The following is a 26,024-nucleotide window of genomic DNA, read 5'->3' as shown; positions in this document are numbered from 1 at the left end:
TATTCTCCGAATCATGAAATAATGATGGGAAAAATTGTTCATTTCTTTTCAAACATAATAATCTTTCCTTTGTTCAAAAATTATTTTCATCTTTTTATTGAATCATTTCATAAAATGAATTGTTCCTGTTGTAATTTTTCAATTATAATACGCAAAAAAAACATTAATTGAAATATTCAGAACGACATGTGAAATGTCTACGTGAAATGAAATTGAAGATAATAAACGTTTTTTTAAGCGACGCATCGCAGATAAATTCCGAAGCATAAAATACAACCATACGCCAATCACTAAGTTTCTCTTTCAAACCTAATCGGAGCAAAAGTCACTGGTTTATAAGCATCCGACGGATTTTGCATTGTTGAAAAAGGTTGTGCATTCATCTGCTGAATGGTCTGAGTCTGCTGCATCTGAGGCTGATAGAACGGATGCTGCTGGGGCATCAGCTGTGTCTGAGGAAGAGATTGAGACTGAGATTGAGGTTGAAGTTGAGGTTGAGGTTGGAATTGAGGGTTAAACTGCCTCTGAGGCGGAATAAGCCGAGCAGAGGGTGAATGAGCGATTTCTGGTATTTGAGAGGGCATCTGCTGATAATTCTGTTGTTGTTGTTGTTGTTGTTGTTGTTGCAAGATCTGTGAGAACTGCTCTTGTCTCTTCTGCATCTGGAATTGGAGCTGCATTTGATTCGCATTCGACATCTGCTGTTGATTCTGAAGTTGAAATTGAAACTGCTGCTGCTGTTGTTGACTCTGTTGTTGTTGAGATGCCTGTGGAGAAGGCATAGCAGCTGAAAGCGAAGAAAACGAGCTGAGTCTTCCGACTGTTTGAAGAGGATTGAATGTGGGTGTGGATATCTGACGCTGCGATGGAGGAAGAGGTTGGATTGACTGCATTTGTGGCATTCTTTGAATATCTTGCATATTTTGCATATTTTGAATATTCTGAATGTTTTGTATGTTTTGCATAGGCTGAACAGAATTGGCAGAGGAATACGAACGAGAAGAGGCAAAGCTATTCCCTGGCTGGTTCTGCATACGAAATGCTGGTTGGAATGAGATGGAAGAAGAAGAAGAAGAAGAAGAAGAAAGAGGAGGAGGAGATGGAGATGGAGAAGAAGAGGAAGAGGAAGAGGAAGAGGAAGAAGGTGGAGGAGAAGGAGAAATCATGAGGTTTGAAGGCATCTGTGCGAATTGAGGAGCAGCTGATTGAATGGCAGAAGAAGGCAGAGAAGAAGAAGAAGAAGAAGAAGAAGAAGAAGAAGAAGAAGAAGAAGAAGGGAGAGAGAAGAAATGTGGGTAATGTTTTGAGTAGTCTGCTATGCCACTTCCCATTCCGATGCCTGCTCCGATGCCAAACAGGTTCTGTGGGCCTAATCGGTTGAGGAAAGAGACAGAGGCAGAAGAAGAAGAAGAAAGATAAGATGAAGGAGCAGGGAAAGGAGCACGGAAATCGCTGAACATTCTGCTGCGTCCGTAATAATTGGCAGGAGGGGAAATGAAAGAGGAAGAGGAAGAAGAAGAGGAAGAAGAAGGAAAAGAAGCAGAAGACGCAGAAGAATGATAAGAAGAAGAAGATGATGTGTATGAAGCATATGGCTGGTAACCTTTCCCTTTCTTCGTCTTCCTCCTTCTTCTCCTTCCTTTTGATCTCTTCTTCCCCCAGTCAGCATCGCTTGAATCGTCCGAGTCATCTTCTTCATCATCGCTAATGTCATCTGAATAATCGTCTTCATCTTTGCTGCTTTCATATCGATAGTCTTCGTCTTTATCTGCATCATCTTCATAGTCTTCTTTATCCCCCCCCCTCTCTCTATCTCTGTTTCTGTCTCTTTCATTCTCTCTCTCTTTCTCTCTTTCTCTCTCTCTTCTTCCTCTTTCCTCTTCATCTCCTCCACCACCACCACTTCCTCCTCCTCCTCCTCCTCCTCCTCCATTCCCTTCTTCCTCATTCCCTTCTCTCTCATAATATCTCTCTCCGCTTTCTCTCCCTCTCTCTCTGTTTCTTCTCTCCGCAAAGCTCCTCAGCCTTAGACGAGGCAAAAACCGCTGCCCATCCTTGTATTCGTCTCCATATTCTCCTTCTTTCATCCTCTGCTCCTCCAAAAGCAGTCTTCTCACTTCCTCTTCCGCTGCTTTCTCCTTCTCCTCCTGCGCTGCCTGCTCTTCCAGCAGCTTCTTCTGCCTTTGCACTTCTTCTTCTTTCGCTTTTCGCTCGTTTTCTCGTTTCTCTTCGTCGCGGAACTGATGCCACGCACAGATTCGCAAGAGGACATTCAGATAATTGTCATTTGGATGTGGAAGGGAAGATTGTTTGCTTGGATTGATTGGATTATCTGAAGAAGATGGAGAGGAAGATGGGGAAGAGGAAGGAGAAGGAGATTTAGATTGTGAAGAAGAATGAATACGAACAGATTCATTAGGCGGTTTTTGATTTATTTGGGTGCTATCGAAGTTGTATGCTATTTTATTCATTGTTCTGATTTGTTCGCTCTTCCACTTCTGCTTTTGAAGAAAATCTGTTTCATTTTGAAATCCAATCTTTGGTTTTGCAATATCATTTCCTTCTTCTTCTTCTCCATCTTCTCCTCTTTCCTTTTCTTCATCATCATCATTATCTTCTTCTTCTTCTTCTTCTTCTTCAATTTTTTTATTTTTCAACTTCTTGTTTGCAAACACATTTTGTCTCAATCCTTTCAGATAGACAGGTGAATAGCTAGAAACATCCAAACTGGCCATCACATCGCTTCCGATTGAAGAGAGACGAATATTCTGAATGAAAGACAAGGATTGGGTGAGATCGGGAGGAAGATGAGGAAGAGAAGAAGAAGAAGAAGAGGAGGAGGAGGAGGAAGAAGAAGAAGAAGAAGATGATGATGATGATAACAAATCAAAAGTTGGAAAGTTGTAATTGCTTGGCAGATGATTCACTTCATTGAGAAGAAGTGAATGAGAAAGAATGTTTGCTTTGCTCTTTGCCACTCGAATGTCTCTCATCAGAGCAAGAAAGCCATCTGGATTGCGAGTCAGATGAGAGAGAAGAATGGAAGAAGAAGAAGATGATGGAGAAGAGGAAGAAGAAGAGGAAGAAGGAGAAGGAGAAGAGGAAGAAGAAGAAGATTGAAATGATGAGGATGACAGTTCAGACAGCAAAGCAGCAGAAGGAGAAAGAGATGGAGATGAGTTTGATGAAGTGAAATGAGCTGATATTTGAGAAGAAGATGTTGTTGTTGATTGATACGAATCATTATCTGAGGAAGAAGAAGAATGTGAAGAAGAAGAAGAAGATGATGATGATGAAAGAGAAGGAGAAGGAGAAGGAGAAGGAGAAGGAGAAGGAGAAGGAGAAGGAGAAGAAGAAGAAGAAGAAGAAGAGGAAGAAGAAGAAGAAGAAATAGAAGAATGTTCCAAGCCAAGCAGTTTGCTGTGTTTCTTTTCATCGTCTAAAAGCAGCGAAAGACGAAGCAAATGTTGCGATTTTCGGAAAGCTGAAATTTTCTCATTCAACAAAACAGCAGAATCTAATGAGGAAAGAGATGAAGAAGGAGAAATAGAAGAGAAGGAAGAAGAAGAAGAAGAAGGAGGAGGAGGAGAATTGGAAGAAGGAGAATAAGAAGATGGAGAGGGTAAAGAAGAAGAAGAAGATGATGATGAAAAAGAAAGTTTTTCATTTCCTTCACTCTTTTCAATTGAATGTGCATCATTCAATTCCAATGAATTGTTTTGTGGGCTTTCAGAAGGGGAAGAGAAAGAAGAATCAAAGAAAGACGAATCAGAAGGAGAAGAAGAAGAAGGTGAAGAAGAAGGAGAAGAAAAACAAAGAGGAGAAGGAGAAATATCATTGAATGTTGCTTCATTATCTTCTTCTTCCTCTTCCTCCTCTTCTTCTTCCTCATCTTCCTCTTCTTCTGGCTCTTCTTCTGATTGATCTTCTTCTTTCTCTTTCTCATCATCAATTGCATTGTTTTCTTCATCTTCTTCCTTTTCGTATTCTTCTTCCTCCTCCTCCTCCTCTTTCTTTTCTTCATTCATTTTTTTATCTTCTTTCTTCTTTCCTTTTCCCTTCTCTTTCCCCTTCTCTTTTCCTTTCCCTTTCCCTTTCTTCTTTCCCTTCTCTTCTTCTTCTTCTTCTTCTTTCTCTCTCTCCTCTCTCTCTCCTCTTTCTCTCTCCTCTTTCTCTATTTCTTCTTCCATCTCTCTAATGTTCGGATAGCATTTCCCAATAACACTGTCAACTGCTGCCTTCACAATCGCTTTTTGTAACATTTCTTCTACTTTTTCTTCTTCTTCTCCCTCTCCTTCTCTTTCTTCTTCTTCATATCCTTCTTCTTTTGTCATCTTTCTCTTCCTTTCTCTTTCTCTTTTTGTTGAAGAATTATTCAAAAATTGTTCGTTGCACCCAAATTTTTCTATCAGCTGCCGGCAAAATTCGACATTTTCGAAAGATTTTCGATGTTTTATTTCTTCAACAACATCAGTCACATAGACAATTCTTTCTTTCTTCTTCAAATGTTTTTCTTCTCCTCTTTCTCCTTCTCCTTCTCCTTCTCTTCTTTCTCCTTGTCTTCTTTCTCCTTCTCTTCTTTCTCTCTCTCCTTCTCTTTCTCCTTCATTATCCATTTTCATTGTTTCTTGTTCATCTTCTTCATCTTCTTCGTCATTGTCTTCATCTTCTTGTTCTATTTCGATCATTTCCAATATTCCTCTTTCTTCCTCTTCCTCTTCCTCTTCCTCTTCCTCTTCTTCTTCTTCTTCTTCTTCATTTTCTTCTCTTTCTTCCTCTTCAAATTCATTTCTTTTCATTTCTATTTTTTTCTTTCCTTCTTCTTCTTCTTCTTCACAAAACTTTCTTCTTTCTTCATAAAAATAATAATCGTTCTTCAATTCAACATTAATTTTGTTCAAAATCGCATTTTCTTCTTCTCTTTCTCCTTCTCCTTCTCCTTCTCCTCTTTTTTCTTGTTTTCCAATTGAATTTTCAAACATTTCATTCAATTTTCTCAATCCTTCTTCAGTTTTCATTTCAATTTCTTCCTTTTTCAATCCATTTTCTTCTTCTTCTTCTGTTTTTATCCCATTTTCTTGTTTAATTCTTATTTCCTTGTTGACTTCGTGCTTCACTCCAGATGTTTCCATTATTCCATCGTTTCTTCTTTCTATCTCTATTTTTATTTCTTCCTTCTCCTTCTCCTTCTCCTTCTCTTTTTCTTTTTCTTTTTCTTTTTCTTTTTCTCTTTCTTTTTCTCTTTCTTCTCTATTTTCTCCTTCTCTATCATTTATAACATCCATAATACTTTTCATTCCTTCCATTTCTTTTTTCACTACTTTTTCCACAATTTTCTCACAAACCATAAAATTTCCAATTTTTTCGATTTTTCGATTTTTCTTCTCTTTCTCTTCTTTTCCTTCTTTTCCTTCTTTTTCCCTTTCTTCTTCTTTTTCCTCTTTTTCCTCTTTTTCTTCAATAAAAGTTTGGCTTCTTTTCAAAACAGACAAAGAATTTTCTTTTGGAATGTAAAATTCATCTGAATCGATAACACCTGATTGAATGGGATACAAACGAGTTGGAGGAAAAGAAGAGAAAAGAGAAGAAGAGGAAGAGGAAGAAAGAGAAAAAGAAGAAGGAGAGGAGGAAGAAGAAGAGGAAGATGATGAAAGAGAAGAAAAAGAAATTGAAGAAGAAGATGATGGAGAGGGAGAAGGGGAAGGAGAAGAGGAAGAAGAGGAGGAGGAAGAAGAAGGAAGAGGAGAAGGATTCAAAGAAGAATGAGAGGAATAAGCAGAAAAAGGGAGCAAAGCAGATGGAGATGGAGAAGGAGAAGGGGATGACAATGATAACTGCGATGGAGAGGCAAAAGAAAATGAAGAAGAAGAAGAAGAGGAAGAAGAAGAAAGATAACTTTTAGACTGAAACGAAGAAGAAGAAATAGAAGAAATTGAAGAAGAGGAAGAAGAAGAAGAAGAAGCAGAAGAGGAAATACGACCACCCAAAGTGGGAGAACGAAGCTGATTTGAACTTGCACCGCTGCCAATGCTGTTATGGGCCTGAGGATTAAATGGCTTATATAAGGAGATTGAAACATGGATCCCTTCGCAATCTGGAACTTCGATAAATCCCTTTGTGGCAGCTATGCAGACATTCTTTTGTGAAGCAGTAAAATCTGAAAGAAATGAGAAGAAGAAGCAATAAAATAAAATGAAATGTTTTTTTAAATAGAAATAAGAGGAAGAGGAAGAGAAAAAGAGATGAAAAGGAAGATAAAGAAATAAATTCATCGAATCAATAAATGCAGCAAATTTTATATTTCAGAAAATAAAAAATATTCGGAAATTTTTGCAAAATAAAAACTGGAAAAGAAAGAATATTCAGATGAAGCAAAGCAAACCTCCTTCGTGTTCCAGGCAGCAAATGCATTCGACTGTGTAAGAGTCATCATGATACACAATATTTGTGTTGATAGCCTGATCAATCGAGCAGACTTAACAAGGCAGACATAGAAATTTGCGATAAAAAGAAGAAGAAGAAAATAAAAGGATTTAAAAATGAAGCATAAAAAGATAATTTATATGAAATAACAATTTAAAATAATTATTTTTAATTTTTTTCTCAATTTTTGCAATGAAAATTCAACAGATAGAATTTCTTTTTCACAGAATGAAATAAATTTCTTTTTTGAAAGAAATGACCAATTCCACAAATGTGGTTAATCTGTTGATAGCTGAGGAAGTATAATCTCTTTCAAACCTTGTTGATTTCCTCCCGCTGTATCCTTTATTGAAAAACGATATTTGACATCCCTAAACCCATCCAATGGAATAGAGCCAGACCAAACTTTTGTGGTAGGCTGCCTCTGTAATTGATTCCCTATGAGTTCAAGATAAAAAACATGCAAATTATTAAAAGCAAAATATTCAAAATACGTTTTTTCTGTTGGCCTCTCAATTCTCGCTGGAATTGAGGATTTCGAATTCGTATGAGTGTTGGAACAACCCAATTGAAATGAACCCAACTTTGTTCGATTCCATCTTAAAAATAAAAGAGAGTTAATAAAATTTGCTTTTCAAAAAATAATACCTGGTCCTGTTGGCTCAATTGAAAAAGTTATTTTAACGTTACCTATGAAGAAAGTTAAAAAAGTTTTAAAAAAGAGAATCTCAAGGTTATTTTCCACAATACACGCGTACCGAAATTTATAGGTTTTGGCTTGATTTTACTTCGCTTTCTCCCGGAACTGTCTTCATCAGATGATTCAGAAATATCATCACTTTCTTCATCTCGATGGCGCTTTTTGTATTTTGTTGAACTTTCACTTTCGTCAATACTATAACTACTTTCAGAATCCTCTTGATCTGCATCGGTATAATCAGAATCTTCCTTAGGCCTCATTCAAAAGAAAAGTCAATAACTGCTCGAAAGTGTTGAAACAAAATTAACTTGCTCCACGAAGGAATTGCAAACTTATATATGTGCTTGAGTATAGAAATATATTCGGGGATTAAACAAGTTTAAGGCACCAAATTGTTACTAGAAAAAAAAAAAAAATCTGAATGATCAAAATAATATTATGGTCTCATTAACCCATGAAAATATTTTTATGCAGATAATCTTTCCTTTTTGAAGTACATTGCAAAAAAACAGGTATAACTATGGCCTATTGTGATATGCATTCGCAAAATAAATTGAATTGTGTTGGAGAGTTTCAACTTCAAAAGACAATAAGCGTTGGATCTTATTCAACGGTTAGAAATGTCTATTTGTCTTTATAACTTATAAACAAATTCATATTTTCCATTGTTTAAATAACGCTGTTTTTGTTGTGAAATTTTGTTTTTATTTGTAACATTTAGGTGCTTCTTGGAGAGGATCAAAAAAATCAACAATTTGCAATCAAACAAATGTCAAAAGCTAAATTGAGCAAACTTCATTCTCTTCACATCATAGATATTGAAAAGCACGTATTTAAAACTTGTATTCATCGCTTTATTCTGAAATGTGAAAACATTTTTGAGGATAGTAATAATATTTGTTTGTCTTTACTTGTATTTGTCGAAATAGTTAAAACAGACAGATTTTTTAACTGAACTTTGTTTAACTGACCTAGGAGCATTCGTGAAGAAACCATTGAAATTACCGTTCATTCTGTTTATTTCAGCTGAAATTCTATCTGGACTGATATTCCTTCATCAAAATGGGTATGTTTTTAATTATAAATCAAAATGTCTCAACTCTTGATTCACAGAGTGGCCCATCGCGATCTTAAGCCACAAAATATATTGTTAGGAAAAGATGGTCACATTCGAATTGCTGATTTTGGTTCCTGTTTCATCAAAGGAACAAACCAAGAAGCAACTGAAAAGGATCCTTTGTTTAAAAAGAGCATTCCATTAATCGGTTCCTCCATTTGTGTATCTCCAGAGGCCATTAAAAGCGAGCCCATAACTGCGAAGTCAGACTGCTGGTCGTTTGGGCTTTTGCTGTATTTCCTTCTAACAGGGAAATATTGCTTTGAAGCCCCGTCTCAGTACTTGCTCTTCCGCAAAATGCTCAAAGGAAAAGTCTCTTTTCCTTCATTGCGATCGGCCAGAGATGTCTGTTCAAGTCAAATTGATCAGCCATCACTTGAGCATTCTGCCACTTCTTCTGAGTGTACTCATTCTGTTGCTTCATGTTCCGCTGATTCGACATCAGAAAAACCAATTTCATCAAATCATTTGAGTGAAGATCAGAAAGAGGTTGCATGTGGATTGTCAGGCAAAGCTTTTTCCAGTCAAGATGTCTGTTTGTTTGACCAACTTTGCAGCTTAATAGATAATTTTGTAAAAGTTGATCCATCTCAACGTATGGGGCTTGAAGAAGCAAAAGATCATCCGTTTTTCAGTGGAGTTGATTGGACTACTTTAGGTCATAAAGATACACTGTGGAGTATTTTTGCTGAAATTAATCATCAAGATACATTCGATGAACTCAGTTCTCAAAATTTCCTGAAATCTGATGCTTGGTTCAATGATGAAGAATTTGTTTACCAGGATGAATCCCAAGAGCCTGAAGAAGATTTATTTTCTTTTTCAGAAAGTGAAGATGAAGAAGATTGAAGATTTTCAAAATGGAAAAATTTCCAAAAAATCGTTCCTTATTTATTATCCTTTTGATCAACTTAGAAAATTGCACAAAAAAGATTCTCAGCAACATTTGACATATATAATCAAAAGGAAACAATAATCAAGCCCGATATTAGTTCAGGATGGAGTCAACTGTCGTGATTGATCAAGCATTGATAACTTCATCATGCCCTGGTATATTTAAAATTTTTTGAATATTTTTTCACATATTCTTCAAAAGTTATATACGGAAAAAACAATGCTCCAATAATATTGCTTTTTATCTTTTTCACAATTTGCCTGCTTTTTACTGTGCATGAAATAATTACTGAATTTAGATTCTCAACAATTCGAACAAACATAATGAAAAAGATAATGCTAGTAATTTTAGCATGTCACTTTTTGATTAGATGCCTTCTTTTCGTTACACCGTTCCCATTTGCGCCTTTTTCTTATGTATTCTTCTGTGAAATGCTTCCTCCATTTTTGATTGTTCTTCCTTGGTACATTTTTGTTATATGGCTTGGGACCTCTTTTTCGCTTTGTATGTTCCGTACAAAATGTCGATCTATTACTTATTACGTTGTAGCATTTGGACTTCTCACAGCAATGTTCGTATTATCCATTGTTTCAACAGTCATTATCTCAGTTTGCCATTTTTTTCTTCTTTTAGTTTAAATGTGCTATGTCTTTATTTTTATCGATTTGCACATGTAGAGTTCTCCAGCTCTTGAAGAGATAACTATTTGGGAAAAGCTTTTAGATATTATTTATTGCGTAATTTTCTTTTTTGTTGGAATCAGTCTCCTGTTTCAAGGAATAAGCTTATGTCAAATAACTTTGAATCCTGGGCTGTTGTCTATTTTTAAATGGAAACTTAAGTTACTCACTGCTACAACGTTTTTGCTTGCCTTTTTCTTCATGCTTCGATTTGTCTGGAATATGTTGAATGAATTTGATGAAAATGTGATTTACAACTATTTCTGGAAAAGCATTTCAAGATGTCTCGAGGACGATTGGTATGCGCATTTTGAGTTCTTGTCGTTTCTTCTGTTTTGATATCAAATTCAACACTAAAGATTGCTTTTAACTTTTTATTTTTATAAATTAATTCATAATAATTACAAAAAGTTTTTTTTTTTGTGGCATTTAACATCAATAACTTATTTTTCCTCATTTATATATTTCAATTGCACCTGCTTGCTCTTCTTTTCAATTTTTAGTTCTCCATTCTTTTGGACTCTCTTCATCTACTTCAGCTTCTTTGAGGTTCTTCCATCTCTCACCTTCCTCATCACATTCGCCATCTTCTCCTTCAAATCAGTTGTTCCATCAGCTTCTTCCACTCTTTCATCTGATGACTTTGCCTCAGGCTCCGATTCGACCTCCGACTTCTCCTCTTCTGAGTGCCCGAACTCTCCTGCAGGCAGCCCTGTCAGATCATCCCGCTCTTCTGCTGCCTCGTCAACGATGGCCACTGCCATTGCTTATAAGACATTGGCTGGGTCGGCCTTCCACAACATCGCGAAATACGATCCCCTGGTGAATGCAGACGAGTCGGAGAGCAGTGAAGGAGAAGGGGATAGAGACAGATTCAGCGGCAAAGGAAGAGGCAGGGGCAGAGGCAGAGATGGATATAGAGACAGAAGCAGCAGCAGCGAGAGAGGAGAAGGCGGAAGCAGAGGAGGCGACGACTACTCAGACGCCTCTTCATTTTCACACCGAACATCTCAGCGCTCGTATTCTCCCTCCCTTTCGTCGCAGACACACTCAACAGCACACACCCACAGCTCGCAGAAGTCGTATGCTTCGTCTTATTCCTCGTCATATTCATCGCATTCCACACGCTCAACACACTCATCGCACTCGCACAGCACACGCACACACCGCCGCCCTTATGCCGAAGGCTCCTCCCGCACACACAGGAACCAGGATGCATCCTTATCAAATGTGTCAGGCGTGTCTGCCGTATCTGCTGGGTCTGTTGGGCCAGCTGGATCAGAAGAGCAGAAGTCGAAGCACCGCCGGTCGCGGCAGCCGCACCGATTTGCAGTGAAAGGGGCTCCGCACCCGGTGGAGCACAGCCGGAGCATCCAGCGGGTGAAGGAGAAAGAAGGAGGGTTCAGTGAGCAGAGTGTGCGCTCTGCCAGCACCGCCTCTTCGGATGCTCCAGGCGGCGCATTCTCTGCTGCGCTGTCAGGCACATCGAACTCGTCTGGCCACTTTTCGCACCGCTCGCTGCATTCACCTGCGCCAAACGAGCAGAGCAGCATTCGCTCTGAGGAAAAACTCAGTCTGTTGGGAAGACAGGCAAGTGAGGAAGGAGCTGGATTCGGTGTATCACAAGGAGAGAGCGTTATGTTGGATCCCGTTCGCCCGCCTGCAGCAGTATCAGCCTCGTTGCTGCAAAGAGAGACAGATGAGAAGGACGAGCCAAACATCCAAAGGGGATTCATTGACCCGCCTGTGGAGTATGATGGGCGAGATGAGAGTGTCAATTCTGAGTTGCAGAGGAAAAAGCGGAAGAAAAAGAAAAAGAAAAGAGCAGCACAAGTAGCATCACCAGAGTCTGTGTGAAAATGTGGTGCAAAAAATGTCAAGTGCAATTGGATTATATTGGATTTGTTTGTGAAGATAAATAGAATGTGCATGTGAGATGAGTTTCATTTATACGATTGGTGTTTCAAAAGAAAGCATGAGTGGTATTTAATTGTATCTTTTACCTTTTCATTTCTTTGTTTCACTCTCGGAGCTGTTTATTGAAGATGGCTGCGGATGTGTTTTTGTTATTTCATGTTTAAGTTTTCTCTATCAACTTTTCTTTTCATTTTTTCTTTTTCTTTTTGAGTTTTGACATATGTTGAACAGCATGAATTGAAATAAATCAAATTAAGAGTTTATTATTTATCATACACACTTGACAGCTACAAATTTTGAAGATGATAGAACATAAGAGGGGGAAAGTGGGGAGGGATTTATTCGGAAAAATAAAATAAGATAATAGGTGAATGAAGAAAATTATTCTTCCTGAATTTCTTTATTATTTTGAAAAAATTGCAAAAAAAATACAAATAAACTTTTGTTCGTGAAGCTCAGATAAAAGAATATCAACTTTGTTCAAACAAGCATTCAATTTTCATTAATAATTTTCGTAAATCACAAAAAGATTCAAAATCAATAAGAAGAAAATTGTGTCAAAGTTTTTTTTTTGTCAACAATTAATTATTTTCAACAAATAGTCTTGGATGCTCTTAAAAGAATGTTTATAATTTGCTCGTTTTTTCTTTCTTTCATTTTAGTATTTCACATATTTTTCCGAAAAAAAAAAAAAAAAAAAAAAAAAAAAAAAAAAAAAAAAAAAAAAAAAGGAATGTCTTTTATAAAACAATTTGAAATGTTTCAAAATTTTTTAATTTTTGAAAAAAATTAACAATTTGTTCTAAACTTTTTCTGCAATAATATCATTAAAAGTCTTCCATAACAATACTTAAAATTACTTGAAAAATTATAAGATTGAGAAACATTTTTTGCAATGCGAAGTGGGGAACAAAATTCATAAAACCTAAAATAACGTCCCATATTTAATTGAAACAAAATAAATATATTGGGCGCAGGAATTTTTATTTTCAGTTTTTTCTTTCTTCTTCTTCCATGGCGAGGTTCTCCACCAGTGAAAAAGTTGCAATAAATATTGTTGCTCTCTTATTGGTTGTTGTCAATTGCGTCAATGACAGAGGCATTGCTGAAAAACGAAACCATCAAGAAATGAATTGGGAGATGCCAGAAAGCACGAACAGCGTTGAAAACAGCAGCAACAAATACTACAATAAAAATGGCATAGGTTCAGCAAAAAATATATTTTCACCAGGCGATTGTATCAGTTGTGCCCTAACAAGTGTGAATATCGTCAATGCCTCGTTGTGTGTGAGCGATCTCGTCATGAAACCTCTCAGTGGCTGTGCATTCCTCGCTGCACAACATCACTCATCATGTACTATTTTCTCCTCCACCTGCCGAATCCACACAGATACCAGCCACCCACTTTTCCTCTCTTCCCACAGCTCCCTCTCTTTCACCAACTTCTCCCTCACCATCCCTCACCCAGCCATCTTCTCCTTCCCTCTCTTTTCCATCACAAACAATCTCCACTTTTCCGCCAACTCCCCAATACCCGCATCCTTCTCCATCTCTCATTCCTCATTCTCTTCTTTCATCTCCCTTCACAATCCCTTCCTTTTTTCTCCTTCCGTATCCTCTTCATCTTCCCTTCTTCATCGCCATCTCCAAATCCACCTCAATCTCCATCTTTCGGACACACTCTTCACCAACATCACAAGTGCACCACAATACACACACACCATTCCTGCCAAACCCACACACACACACAACTCATTCACCACCACTTCCGCCTCTTCCTCAACCACCAATACTGACTCCAATGCAATCCCCTCTTTTTCCCTTCACTCCTCTCTCTCTATCCACTCAACCATCTTCCTCCGCACCAATAACCCCATCGATGGTGCCATCCTTCCCAACCTCAACAACCCATTCACTTCTCTCTATGCCTTTAACACCTCTTTCCTTCTTCAAACTCGATCTTCACCAAATGCTCCTATTGTATATGTTGGAACCGAATCTCAAAAAGTGAAACTCAGCAGATTGGCTTCATTCGATCGTAATAGCCATCGATTTGAATGGTGTGAATGGATTAACTCGAATGGAGGAAGTGAATGGGGTGGTGCGCTTATTGTAAACTGTTCGAATGCAAACCTCACAATCACTTCGTGCTCATTTTACAGATGTTCAAGTAATGATCACGGCGGAGCATTATATTGCAGATATTTATCAAACATTAACATGACAAAATCCAATTTCACAAACTGTTCAGCTGCTCAAGGAGGAGCGAATTGTGTAACTACTCCACAACTGATTTCAGTTTGGTCATTTACAGAAAACAAAGTTGAAAACTGCTCAATATCAAATTGGTGTGGAACTGGTTGGTATATTAATACTGAAAATATACAAACAAACTCACGATTCTTATTTTTAAACTGCAAATGCATATCAAATTCTGGTGGCGATTCTGCTGGTTCTTTAACATTTCATTATCCTCCAAAAAATGAAATATATCAATTTTTGGTTAATGAGTGCCAATTCATCAACAATAAAGTGGAAAAACCATCCTCTTATGGAGGCGCTGCATTGTGTTGCACAAGAACATATGATTGGATGAGTGGAACAAAATTCATTTTTTTCTGTTTTTTCGATGGCAATAAAGCGACTAATGGCAAAGGAAACGATGTATTTTTCAATGAAAGCACTATTGCCCGTTCCCCATTCCAGCAATGTGGCTCGACAATCCCATCAAAAAGAGTGTGGAATGCAGGAACAGCTGATAACTCCGTGTACAACAGCTGGCTTCCCATCATCAACCAGGATAAAATTGTTGCCAACAGTGGAAGTGATGTCGATGCCTGTGGCAAAACACAGCAAAGCCCATGTGCCACAATTGAGTATGCTCTCGGATGCATTGCTCCCTTCAGTGATTCCTCCCTCTCTCTTCTCATCTCCACTTTCACTCCCGTGCAAACACTTTCTTTCCGTGCTCCCAATACAAAAATCACTGGAAACGGAACAGATGCCACCACCGTCGCCTCCAGTGGCATTCCCCAACCACAAAACTCGCATTCACAATCATCACAATCAACATCATCATTTTCTTCATTTTCATCCTTGTCATCATCATCAACATCTTCCTCACCAGATCCATCTGCCTCGTCTGCCCTCTTCCAACAGACCCAGGGCTCCCTCACAGTCTCTGCCCTCGCCATCGCTCACAACTCCTCAAACCAAATCACCCCCATCCTCTTCCACCTCTCCGATAACTCCCCTTCCCTCAGCCTCAACACAACCACCATCACCGGAACAACCCCATCTTCATCATCAATCACAACCCCCCTCTTCTTCCTCACTGCTGGCTCCCTCGCCCTCAACCACACAGCAATCACCAGTCTCCTCCTCAACAGCCAAAGCATCTTCCACCTCACCTCCCTCACAGCTCCCCTCATCCTCAACTCCTCCAACATCACCGACATCACCTCCACAGCCTCCCCCACCAGCTGTGTCCTCTCCTCTGCCACCTCCCCTGCCCTCTCCCTCTCCCTCGCCAACTGCACCATGACCAACATAAACTCAGCTCCACAAAACCATCAGACTGCCGCCAATGGCGGGTGCATCTCATTCGCCTCATCTGCCCCTGCCAACTCCTTTTCAGTGAGTGACACAGCCTTCTCCACCTGCTCTGTGAGCGAGGATACAAGTTCTGGAGGAAGAGGCGGTGCTCTCATGATCGAGTTCAATGAAGGCTCACAAGTGTCAGAATCCTCCTTTTCCATCACCAATATCATGTTTTCAGCCAACAAGGCCTGTGTCGGAAGAGATATGTATTTTGTGTGCGAATCCCTTGCAGCTTCTGTGAACGAGTCTTCCTTCGCCTTCATGAGAAGCATCACTCAGAAAGACAATTCGGTTGTTGGACATGACAGAACAGAAGCATTCGGTGATTGGAATGTCGATTTGTTTATATTTCTCGACGGATACTTTTCTGACAAGGTGTTTGTGGATGGAATATCTGGGATCGAGGTATTGTATTGTGGGGTTGAAAAGGTGCCATGCAAGAGTGTGGACTTCGGGACAGGGCATCTGAAGAGAGCACTGAACACAAAAGAGGAAATTATTTTGTGCTCAAAATCCACTGTTACCGGATGTGTTGATGTTGGGGGAATGAGCGTGAAGGCCAAAGCTGAGACAATTGTGGAGATGGAATGCCAAAGAGAAGTGAGTGGATCTGAAGAATGCATTCTGAAATCTGCATCACTGACAGAAATGAAATTCATTGGGATTGTTGTTCTATCGAGCTTTTCAAGAACAATCTCAGCAGTGATCGAATCAAGCACTCAAAATGGGGAGTTGCACATGAAGAACTGTGAGATGAGTGTGATTGGAGGGAAGCAAAACACAATTGAATTTTTCTTGATCAAATCGACAGGGAAGATGGTTGAATTGGAGTTTTTCACGATTTCAGATGTGAAATCAACAGTTTCGTTTTTTTCATTATCTCTTTTACCCACAAATGCAAATGAACAGGAATACAAAGTGAAACTGTTGAATTGCACAATGGAAGGATGTAGTTTGGATGACTCCTCATTTGGTGAATCTCCATTGATGATATCTTCTTCCGTTTTGTTTGAAAAAAGCAACTTTTCGAATATTGAAAATAAGGGTAGCGAAGAAGGTGGCGTTGCAAGAGTAATATTAAAAAACGACGAAGATTTGTTCATTAAATCAACAAATTCATCATCTTGCTCACTTTCGTCAGGCAATGGGAAAGGAGGATTCTTGCATCTGGATTGCCAAAATTGTTTGAATGAGAAGCCATTTCTTTTTGATGCAGATGTAACTTTTAAGAATAACAATGCAGCCATTGGAAAGAATGCGTTCATTTTGGGAAAGGATTTTAATTCTTCTGTGACAAATGACTCATTCAAGTTCGATTACTCATCAATGAAGGATGATAAAACTTTATTTGTGGGAAGTGATAACTTTCATTCTAACAAAGATTTATTCATGTTTCTGATTCCATTCAGCTCATTTGAGATATTTATCACGTCGAGTGGATTTGATGTTACGAGATGTGGAAGTGAGGAAGAACCATGCGAAACGTTGTGGAAAGGGATGATGAACATGAAAAAGGAGATTGGAACGAAAACAATTCAAATTGAAGGATCAACTGTTATTCGAGATTCATTCAATGTGTCCAATTATCAGATCAAAAAGAGTGTAAAGATGGGAGAGGAAGATACAAAAGCAATATTAAATTTTGAAAAGGCAGTTGGAAGTCAGCTGGAATATTTCATGGTGAATAACGTTCATCTTGAATTGACAAATATCCAACTTCATCTGACATCTGGATTTGACAATTCGGCCAAAACAATCATTTCAAACAGAGATGGTGAGTTGATGATAACTGGATGTTCATTCCATTCAGAAGCAGGAGCGAACAATGGATTTGATTGTGTATTTGTGGATGCGATTGGAGGAACTTTGGAAGTGAGCGATTTGTCGATGGAATCGTGCAATGTTGGAAACAGCATATTTGTTATTCATGACAATGGAGTTTCTGTCCATTTTGCAAATGTTCGAGTGGAATCATTGAATGAAAGCAGAGGATGCATTTTTTCAATCAAGAAATCTGAACCAGGATTGAAGAATTATGAAGGAGTGAATGAAGAACGCGCATATATTGAGATTGACAAATCATCGTTTTCTGGAGTGAAGAGAAGCGACAATGGAGCAAGCATTTTGGAATCAAAAAGTGAGAAAAAGATTTGTTTTGTTGTGAATGAGAACAACATCACAGAAGACAAAGCGGAAATGAGTGAAAAAGGAGGGGCGATATTCTTCACATTGGGTGCATCAGGATCAATGAAGATGATTGACTCAACAATCAGTCATTGCAGCTGTAACAACAACACTGGGAGAGGAGGAGGGGTGCATCTGGCAACAAAGGAAAGAGGGGATTTGAACTTCACATTTACGGGAATGAAATTTAGCGCAAATACAGCAAGAGTGGGAAATGACATTTTCATTGAATGCTTCAACATCACATCTCAGATCAATGAAAGCCAATTTCTGTTTGATCTTCGAGAGAATCATTATTCACGAATTAATGCGATATATGGAAGAGATTCATGCGATTATCCAAGCGACACTGATCTGATGGATTTTGTGACTATTTATCAGGGTGATACGATCATTGTGAGCAGTGTGAATGGGTCGAATGAGAGGCAATGCGGAACCAGCACACTTTCATGTCATTCAATTGATTATGGATTGATGCATCTGACTTCAGATTTCATAAGTCTGATGTTTGTTGTTGAAGAGAGTGTGATTGGAGAAGAGATAAATCTGGAGGAGATGAGTCTGAGTTCGAAGAGCAGAGAAATGTGTGAAGTTGAAGTGAAATCAAACATTGAAAGAACTAGAGGGGCTTTGATAACAACAGCAGGAACAGTCTCATTGTTGAGAGTGATTTTTGTGTTTGATTCGTATTTCATCTCTTCACATGAATCACTGATTTCACCAGAAGGAGGAATTCTTGAGATAATAAATTGCTCATATGACTCAAAACAATCAAATGAAGAAGGAAATGAAGCTTTTGCGAGTGTCCCATTTCACATCATTAACGCTGCAAAGGGAGAATTACAGCTCATGGAATGCAAAGTGACAAATCTTGAGCTTCATAAATCTGCTATTCATCTTTCATCACCGCTTCCTTCAGTAATTGATTCATTAACGATTTGCAATTCAACAATAGAAACTACTTTGATAGATATTTATGAATGTGGTCAAATAACAATTAAGGATTTCAATACAGAAAATATCACAGTTGAAGGAAGTGAAGAATTATTGATATCTTGCTTGGCAATGAAAAAGACAGTGCAATTAACGAATTGCACAATATGTGGAATCAATTCACAGACCTCAAAATGGAAATTGATGAAGTTGGAGGATTGCACAGATGTGAAAATAGACAATTGCATATTTGATGGAAGTTCAAAGGAAAGAAAAGAGAAGAATTTGAATGCAGAAGAAGAGATGTGCAGATGGGAAGGATCTCTTGTGGATGTTGTGAAGAGTTCTATTTTGATGAAAGATACAACAATCTCGAATTCACCAGAAGGTGGAATAACAATGAATGGAGGGACAATGACTATTAATGACGGAAAATTTGAGAACAATAATCCATCATTAAAAAAATATCCATCACTGAGAAAAAATATCATCTGTTCTGATTCAGGAACATTGAATGTGATGAGTTTGAAAGGAGGAGATGGATGGGAAAGAAACACGTCTCTTTGGATGTTGAATGAGGGATGCATTTTTGAAGGGATTGTTTCTGAGAGAGATTCATCATTTTTCATTCCTGTGCTGGAGAGTGTGGAAGCAAAAGAAGAGGCAGATAGAATGAAGCTGACATTCAAAGGATTGCTTCTTATTCCATGCAATCTGTCATTCTCAGTTGTGAAGAGGAAGGGAGAAGAGAAAGAGATTGAAAAGCATGATTTTGAATCAAATGGATTCTTGTCAGAAAGAGAAGTTGAAGGAAGTGCAACAAAAGACCTCCTCAGTAGCTGTGGAGACGAAATAGAAGTGAGTGTGCATATTATGTTTGGGAATTCAAATGCTCTTTCATCAACTCAACCATTCGTTTTGAAGAATGCAAGTGAGTCCGAGCCAAAAGGGGATGAAAGAATTGTTGAAGGAGGAAAGAAAGAAAGATCGAAATGGCCAATAGTCGTAATTGTGATGGCAATTATTCTTTTGATTGTTCTGATTATTTCAATTATTGTCACAATTAGATGGAGAAAAGCTAAAAATGAGAATAAAGATTTGAGAGAGATTGTGGAAGACAATATTAAAAAGGATCCTAAGGTGTTAGAGATGGTTACGATGGAAATGTCACCTGAGGAGCAGTGGCAAAGAGCAGAGAGGGAGGCAGAGAAGAAGAATGAGGAGAAGATCAAGAAGAGGGTATATGCGAAAAGCTTGGGACATTCGGAGTCATCAGAGCATCTTCTGTCTGAGAGTGGATCGACTGAATACATATTAGGTAGAGACTCAGACAAGATCCCTGATTGGGCATTGGAGAAGGTTGACGAAAAAGAAGAGGAAGAGACAAGAAAGAGAACACCATCACCATCCATCTCATCCACCTCAACCACACACACTTCTGATACTGAATCAACATTTGTTCGAGGGGAGGATTTGTGTCCAACCACCTCATCGATGTCGAATCTGGTGGATGCCATGGCCTGCTCCTCGCCTCATGAAAAGCTGATTGTGGACTTGAGGGATTCACTGTTCATGCTGCTTCATGGAAGGAATAAGACAAAGGAGATGGCAATAGGCACTCTCGAAGAGAGGGAGATGACAGCTGCTCAGATCCTGTTCTGGGTGTCCAACCTTGCGCTGCACTCCTTTGATGAAATGGAAAACCCTCTTCAATCTCTTTCCAATCTGAGCCCTCACATTGTTCTTTTCTCAGAACACATGGTGATCTGCATTGTGATGCATTCCGACTTTTCTTCTGACGATGATTCCTCATCCATCTCTTCGTCGACTGTTGTGACTTCTGCAAGTGATGATGATGAAAGTGACTCCCTTCCTTCATCTGCATTTGAGGATGAGAGCCTTTTCAAAAAAGAATGCCTGAGGTGGAAGGCACCAGAATTGTTAATCAACAAGAAGATGGGAGCAACAAAGAAATCAGTTGTGTTTTCGATAGGGATGATGCTGTGGGAGTGTTTGACACTGCAGATTCCGTTTGGTGATTTTGAAGCGGAGCTGGCTGGACAGAAGATTGTGAATGGTGAAAGTGCAGGGCTTGAGAAAATCCGAGATTCATCTTTTTATGAAACAGCGAAAAGCACATTGTCAATAGAACCGTTTGATAGACCGACATTGATCACTTTGAAACGAAAGTTTTACGAGCATTTTCCATCAGGAACAAATATTGTGACAGTTTCTGATGCAGTGGACTTTGACATTGATGAAGATGAAGAAGGTGGAGGATGCGAAGAGAAAAATTGCAGGAGTAGTTTTATAAGTGATGCAAACTTCTATGCGACGAGTTAAATAACAATTTCATTTTTTTTTTTTTTTTTTTTTTTTTTTTTTTTTTATTTAAGTTTCAATTTCTGTTACCATATTTGAGAAAATTTTTGTAACTTAGCCAACAACTTTGCTCTTTTCAAACTCTTTTATAATACTGTAATTCTGATGTTTTTTGCTTAACTTTCATTTCAAAATCACCTACCAAACTTTGGCATTTCACTTTTATGTTATAATTCGAAAGTCATGATTTTCTGTGATATATTGTTACAAAATTATGTGTTCATACATATTTCCATTGTTTTTATTTCACTCAACATTAATGCCAATTCTTTATTTTTGACAAATTATTGTTTTATTATGTTCAGTGTTCAATTTTTGTATTCATTCATTTTATCTTTTTTATTCTGGTAATTTAAAAACCAGAATATTCTTTATAAATCAGAACAAAACTTAAATGATATTTCTCCTTTGAACATTATTTTTAACGTAAAAAATGCAATCCTTTTTTTTTTTAGAAATCTGTTTTGTTTATTAATTTATTGTTACGGAGAATAATTTGAAGATTTAAGCGGTTTTTACTATTTTTTCAATTTTTATGAGAGTTCGAAAAAAAGTCTGTTTTTCAAAAAAACAAATACACAAGTTTTGATCATTTTCATATCCTATTCAATCGATTTTTTCCAAAGTTAAAAAAACGTTTTGGAGTGTTTTCATTTCTCTGTTTTTACCAATTAAATGAAATTGAGGAAGTTTGAATAGAAATCGGACTTAATAATTATTTTATAATAATTTGAAAAGATTAACATCTGAGACTCTAAAAAAAAAAAATCTTTTTTTAAACTTTGCAATGATGGCAAAAACATATCATTGAAACTGGCAACAGTTTGATTGAATCAAAATAATTATTGTTAATTTTTTTTCAAATAAACCTTATTTTGAATTATTATCTCATTTCAAAAAAGTTAACGAAAAATATAAAAAGAAAAATATATTTTCAAAAAAATATCGAAAAATTGAAAAAGATTGAATTATTCACGATATAAAAAATGTTGGTAATCATTCACAAAAATTTCAATGCAATTAATGGAACTGATCAGATCATTCTTTTTGAAATATTTTTTATCATGGAACAATCAACATAGCAAAACATTCTTTGTAATGTCGAAAAAAGAATTACACTTCCCACGCATGTTGAAACTGTTTCCACATCAGAGAAAAAATCATTGATAGAAATATCGTTAGAATTTATTAAGTATCCTTGAAATGGATTTTATCGTCTCACTGGATTTTTAAAAAATGAATTTAATATTCTTCTTCAACTTCTCGATCAAGATATTACTCCGCATCGAGGAAGAAAAAAATATATCAACAATTTCGAAGACCAACTTTTTATTTTATTGAATTTTCTTCATCTCGGATCGACTAAAATGACAAGTTATATTACAAAGCCATATTTCAATTCTCATTATGCTTTGATCAATTTATTACATGACATTTGTTGCTCGGTTAAACAACCACTTTTGGACTTACAATTATATTATAGAAAAGATCGTGCAAGAGAAATTCAGGATGTGGGATTAATTGTCGATTGCACTATTCGACCAATAAACTGACCAGTTGGAAAAATGGAAGACGGAATGAAGTTTTTCAGTGGAAAGCACCATTCATATTGTGTTAAAGTGGAAGTGGGAGTAAATCCCAAACTTGGAATTACCAGCACTATCAGCGAAATTTTTCCTGGAAGCACACATGATTATGTTGTGTTTCAACATCATTATCCAAAATTTGAAAACAAATTAGGAAAAGCAAAACTGCTGGCAGACTCAGCTTTCATAAGACCAAAAACATGGCTACGTGCACACATTACAAAGCCGTGTGGTACCCCTGAGTTGTCGAAGCACAGGGTGATCATTGAGAATTTTTTCGAAAGGATAAAGACGGTCCTTGCTGTATTTCGACAGTATTGGTCATCGAGCATCAAAGTTGCAAGGAGATTTTTATTATTGTTGCTGTTTGTTTAACAAATTTTCATATTTTACAGGATCCTTTAACAGCTTTTGATTTAGAAGCCAATAATATATTTTTTTTGCTGAATTACAAATGGAATATGCAAGAAAGCAGAGAGCAAAGAAAGAAGCAAATCAGAAGTATTTGGAGAAACAAAGAAATAGATTGAATCCATCATCACCGACAACATCATGTCCTTCATTATTTCTAAATAACGATTTGGGCTTGTTTTTATTTTTTGACCCATATTGATGTTTTATTCTTTGAAAAAACAACATTTTCATCAACAATATACCATTATTAATTAATTTTTGAAGTCTTAATGGAAAGCTGCAACCCATGCTCAAGTGCAACGACAAGTGAAAAAGATCATGAAAAGAAAAAAAAATGAAGGTTTGTGAACGAGAATAAAAAAATTGAGAAGAAAATGAAGATCAAAGAGAAATTGAAAATGAAGTCCTCGATCATGAAACCATAGACTACACATCTTCATGGCATCTTCCCTCCCAATGAAAATCTGCGTGTCTTCATTGAGTTACATCGTCAACTGATTTTCCAATCACATTTTGCTCATCTCAATCTTCATTGACACAACATTTTTCAACTCAATTGTCTTCAACTTCACAATTGCATTCAAATTTGGTGTCTTCATCAATACCCTCGCAACTTCCTTCTCTGCCTCAACAAAACATGTCTCATTTTTCAAACTACACTCTTCCTTCTTCTTTTTACGTATTTCCTCCTCATAATTGTTTCCGACAATTATCTTTGATTTTTCCAGCTTCTTCAGGTTCAATTACTGCTTGTAGCAAAACTTTATTATCTCGAAATTAAGAAATATCTTTTTAAAATATGAAATCAGAATGAAGCAAATTATTTTGATATTTTTGAATCGCAGATTTAGATTTAAAGAAAGTTTTATTATTATTATTTATTCTTTTTGTTTCTGATACTATTATTTCCAAGTTGTTAATTATATATTATTTGTTTTGCACGTTACTCACAAATAAAACAAAAGCTGTTGCTAAAAATCTTAAAACATTCTTTTTATTATTTATTTTTCTATTTTGTGTGATTGAGATGAAAAACATTTCTAATTAACAAAACTTTGACAATATGAGTGATTATTTTTGAAATCATAACTTTTTTCGGGGTGTTGAATTCTTATTTTTCTTTTGAAAATGGATTGAAAATTATCATTTCCATTTTTTTTTAAATAATAATTGTGTCAAAATCAAACGTTTTTGCATAAATCAAGACATAATTATCTTTTGTGTGCCTTTTCCATTTTCTGCATTCTTTTGTTGATATTCAAGGGAAATATTCGAACCGAAATTTTTATAAGAAAAAATATGTTTTCAAAAATAATCACCCATATATAAAGGATTTTTTAAATTATGAAAAAAAAAGACAAAAATAGTTATTTAGTGGAATTTGATATGAAAGGTTAATGAAAAAAAAAAAAGGAAAAAGATTAGATTCATGTGAACGAAATATTTTTATATTCCATCCTCACCTTGCTTTTGAACAATTTTTAAAAGTTTCAAGAATCGAATCGAACAAACAGAAACAAAAAAATTCTAAAAGAAACATTTTGTACTGAACAAACAAACCTTCTTTTTCTTTTTTTTAATAGTTTTATTTTGTTTGTAATCATTAATTCTTTAATTAAAAAATAGCGATAAGCAAAGCTTTGATCATAAAAATGCATTTAACGGCAGAAAAAAGAAAAGTTTATTTCTAAAAAGATTGAGTCATTCGCGATAAGAAAAAAACATTCACATAAGTATAAACAATTCGCAAAAGAAAAACCCATTCGAATATAGGTCTAATTTTAAATAAAAAAATTTTTTGTTTTGTCTTTTGCTAATTTAATTTTTGTATTAATCACAATTTTATATCATCACAAATAGATAAGAATTTGTTGTTTTGATTACAACATTTGCAGACTTCACGAAATGGGAGCATATGAATTATTGATCATGATAAAGAAAATTTTAGTCAAAAAGATATATTTATTTTTTGATAACAAATCCATTATTTTCAATTAATGAAAAGGAAGAAATAACACAAAAATATGAATATTCCCATTATTATATATTTTTCATAAAAAAGTGTGGACTAATTTAAAGGAGGCCGATCTGTTCGAATGGAAACATATTTCAGTTCTTTAGTTTCAAATGTTTTTCATATTTCTTCAACAGATTTACCTCATGAAATTAGGGTCCAATTGAAAACATTTTCACAAGGAAATATTCCATGTTTAGTGATATTTCCGCATCAATTGAGAGCTTCACGCAGTATAACAAGCATTGATAATGCAATTAAAAGTGATGACGCTTTTATGATGCTGATAAATGGGCAAAGGCATTCTAAGCCTCCTTCATTTATATCTGTTTATGTTTTGACAGGTTCAAGTTTCCAAACCAACATGCTTCAATGTTTTCCAGAATCGTTTACTTTGCCCATATACAACTCTGTCATGAAGCCTGCTTTATATTCCGCTTCCTCGCGGATATTTTCAAAATTTAAGTTTTTCTCATTTTCGCTATATCTTTATAGAAGTATGAGTAACATGTCAATTCCCATTATACAATTACCGCACGAGTATCAAACAGGCGATTTATTAACGCAATATTCTCATAAAATAGGTGAAAGAGAGATACTTTCGACTTATTCAACGACTGTGATTTCATGGAATATTCTACTTGAGAATATTCTTGCTTCAAATCAATCTGAGCAAAAGCGAACTCAAATAAATGATTTGAGGCAACGAGGTCATATTTTTTCAGATGTGCTTCTCTTTCAAAACTCCGAAATATTGAAAAAAATTTCTCCACTTATTGCCAAATGTTCTTCTTTTCGAAATCCACTTGATGATCTCAACATTTTTCAAGATTATTCATTTTGGATTATGCGCGTTCATCAGCTGCACGTATTGATAACATATGCTCTTTCTTTTGAGAAACCAATTGCACAGTTTCTTTCAACACTTTTCCCAAATGACAAATGTTCTGTTAAACTGTCCAACCTCTCAAGCACTCAAGATAGTGCAAACAGAAAACCAAGCGAATTGCCGTCTGTCCCGCTGTTCAACAAGGCAAAAGCAGACCGCGGACTGGAAGATGCGCGCCGGCTGTGCGAGTTCTTCAGCGAGCTCGTCAACGGCGTCTTTGCCGATTGGAGCGTGCCTGCCCTCAACAGCACACGTCTTGCATACTTCTTCACAGGCCGTCTGAAAGGCCT

At 36.7% G+C, this 26,024-nt stretch overlaps 7 protein-coding genes across 7 annotated transcripts; 3 read left to right on the top strand and 4 right to left on the bottom strand.

The window, feature by feature from the left end:
* Nucleotides 1-72: 72 nt before the first annotated feature.
* MONOS_2552fu2553 (uncharacterized protein) lies at nt 73-7,383 on the bottom strand (the record flags this gene model as incomplete). The annotated part of the gene is made up of 6 exons (XM_067872478.1): nt 73-6,157; nt 6,383-6,475; nt 6,742-6,861; nt 6,918-7,022; nt 7,072-7,113; nt 7,182-7,383. 6 exons carry the CDS (start codon nt 7,381-7,383, stop codon nt 291-293), a joined length of 6,429 nt encoding a protein of 2,142 aa, XP_067719902.1. The 3' UTR covers nt 73-290.
* An 830-nt stretch (nt 7,384-8,213) lies between these two features.
* Nucleotides 8,214-9,089, top strand: MONOS_2551 (putative Protein kinase domain; the record flags this gene model as incomplete). Its single annotated transcript, XM_067872477.1, has 1 exon — nt 8,214-9,089. One exon carries the CDS (start codon nt 8,214-8,216, stop codon nt 9,087-9,089), a length of 876 nt encoding a protein of 291 aa, XP_067719901.1.
* A 684-nt stretch (nt 9,090-9,773) lies between these two features.
* MONOS_2550 (uncharacterized protein) lies at nt 9,774-11,984 on the top strand (the record flags this gene model as incomplete). The annotated part of the gene is made up of 3 exons (XM_067872476.1): nt 9,774-9,782; nt 9,813-10,114; nt 10,319-11,984. 3 exons carry the CDS (start codon nt 9,774-9,776, stop codon nt 11,670-11,672), a joined length of 1,665 nt encoding a protein of 554 aa, XP_067719900.1. The 3' UTR covers nt 11,673-11,984.
* Nucleotides 11,985-13,082: 1,098 nt separating this feature from the next.
* MONOS_2549 (uncharacterized protein) lies at nt 13,083-13,289 on the bottom strand (the record flags this gene model as incomplete). The annotated part of the gene is made up of 1 exon (XM_067872474.1): nt 13,083-13,289. One exon carries the CDS (start codon nt 13,287-13,289, stop codon nt 13,083-13,085), a length of 207 nt encoding a protein of 68 aa, XP_067719899.1.
* A 992-nt stretch (nt 13,290-14,281) lies between these two features.
* On the bottom strand, nt 14,282-14,926 carry MONOS_2548 (uncharacterized protein; the record flags this gene model as incomplete). The annotated part of the gene is made up of 1 exon (XM_067872473.1): nt 14,282-14,926. One exon carries the CDS (start codon nt 14,924-14,926, stop codon nt 14,282-14,284), a length of 645 nt encoding a protein of 214 aa, XP_067719898.1.
* Nucleotides 14,927-15,038: 112 nt separating this feature from the next.
* MONOS_2547 (uncharacterized protein) lies at nt 15,039-15,442 on the bottom strand (the record flags this gene model as incomplete). Its single annotated transcript, XM_067872472.1, has 2 exons — nt 15,039-15,257; nt 15,311-15,442. 2 exons carry the CDS (start codon nt 15,440-15,442, stop codon nt 15,039-15,041), a joined length of 351 nt encoding a protein of 116 aa, XP_067719897.1.
* Nucleotides 15,443-15,500: 58 nt separating this feature from the next.
* MONOS_2546 (uncharacterized protein) lies at nt 15,501-20,792 on the top strand (the record flags this gene model as incomplete). Its single annotated transcript, XM_067872471.1, has 1 exon — nt 15,501-20,792. One exon carries the CDS (start codon nt 15,501-15,503, stop codon nt 20,790-20,792), a length of 5,292 nt encoding a protein of 1,763 aa, XP_067719896.1.
* Nucleotides 20,793-26,024: the final 5,232 nt, after the last annotated feature.

Source organism: Monocercomonoides exilis (genome assembly GCF_001643675.1).
Source record: "Monocercomonoides exilis strain PA203 chromosome Unknown scaffold58-502437, whole genome shotgun sequence".
NCBI lineage: Eukaryota > Preaxostyla > Oxymonadida > Polymastigidae > Monocercomonoides > Monocercomonoides exilis.
The sequence above is the reverse complement of the archived record's forward strand: the minus strand, read 5'-3'. Positions and strand labels throughout refer to the sequence as shown.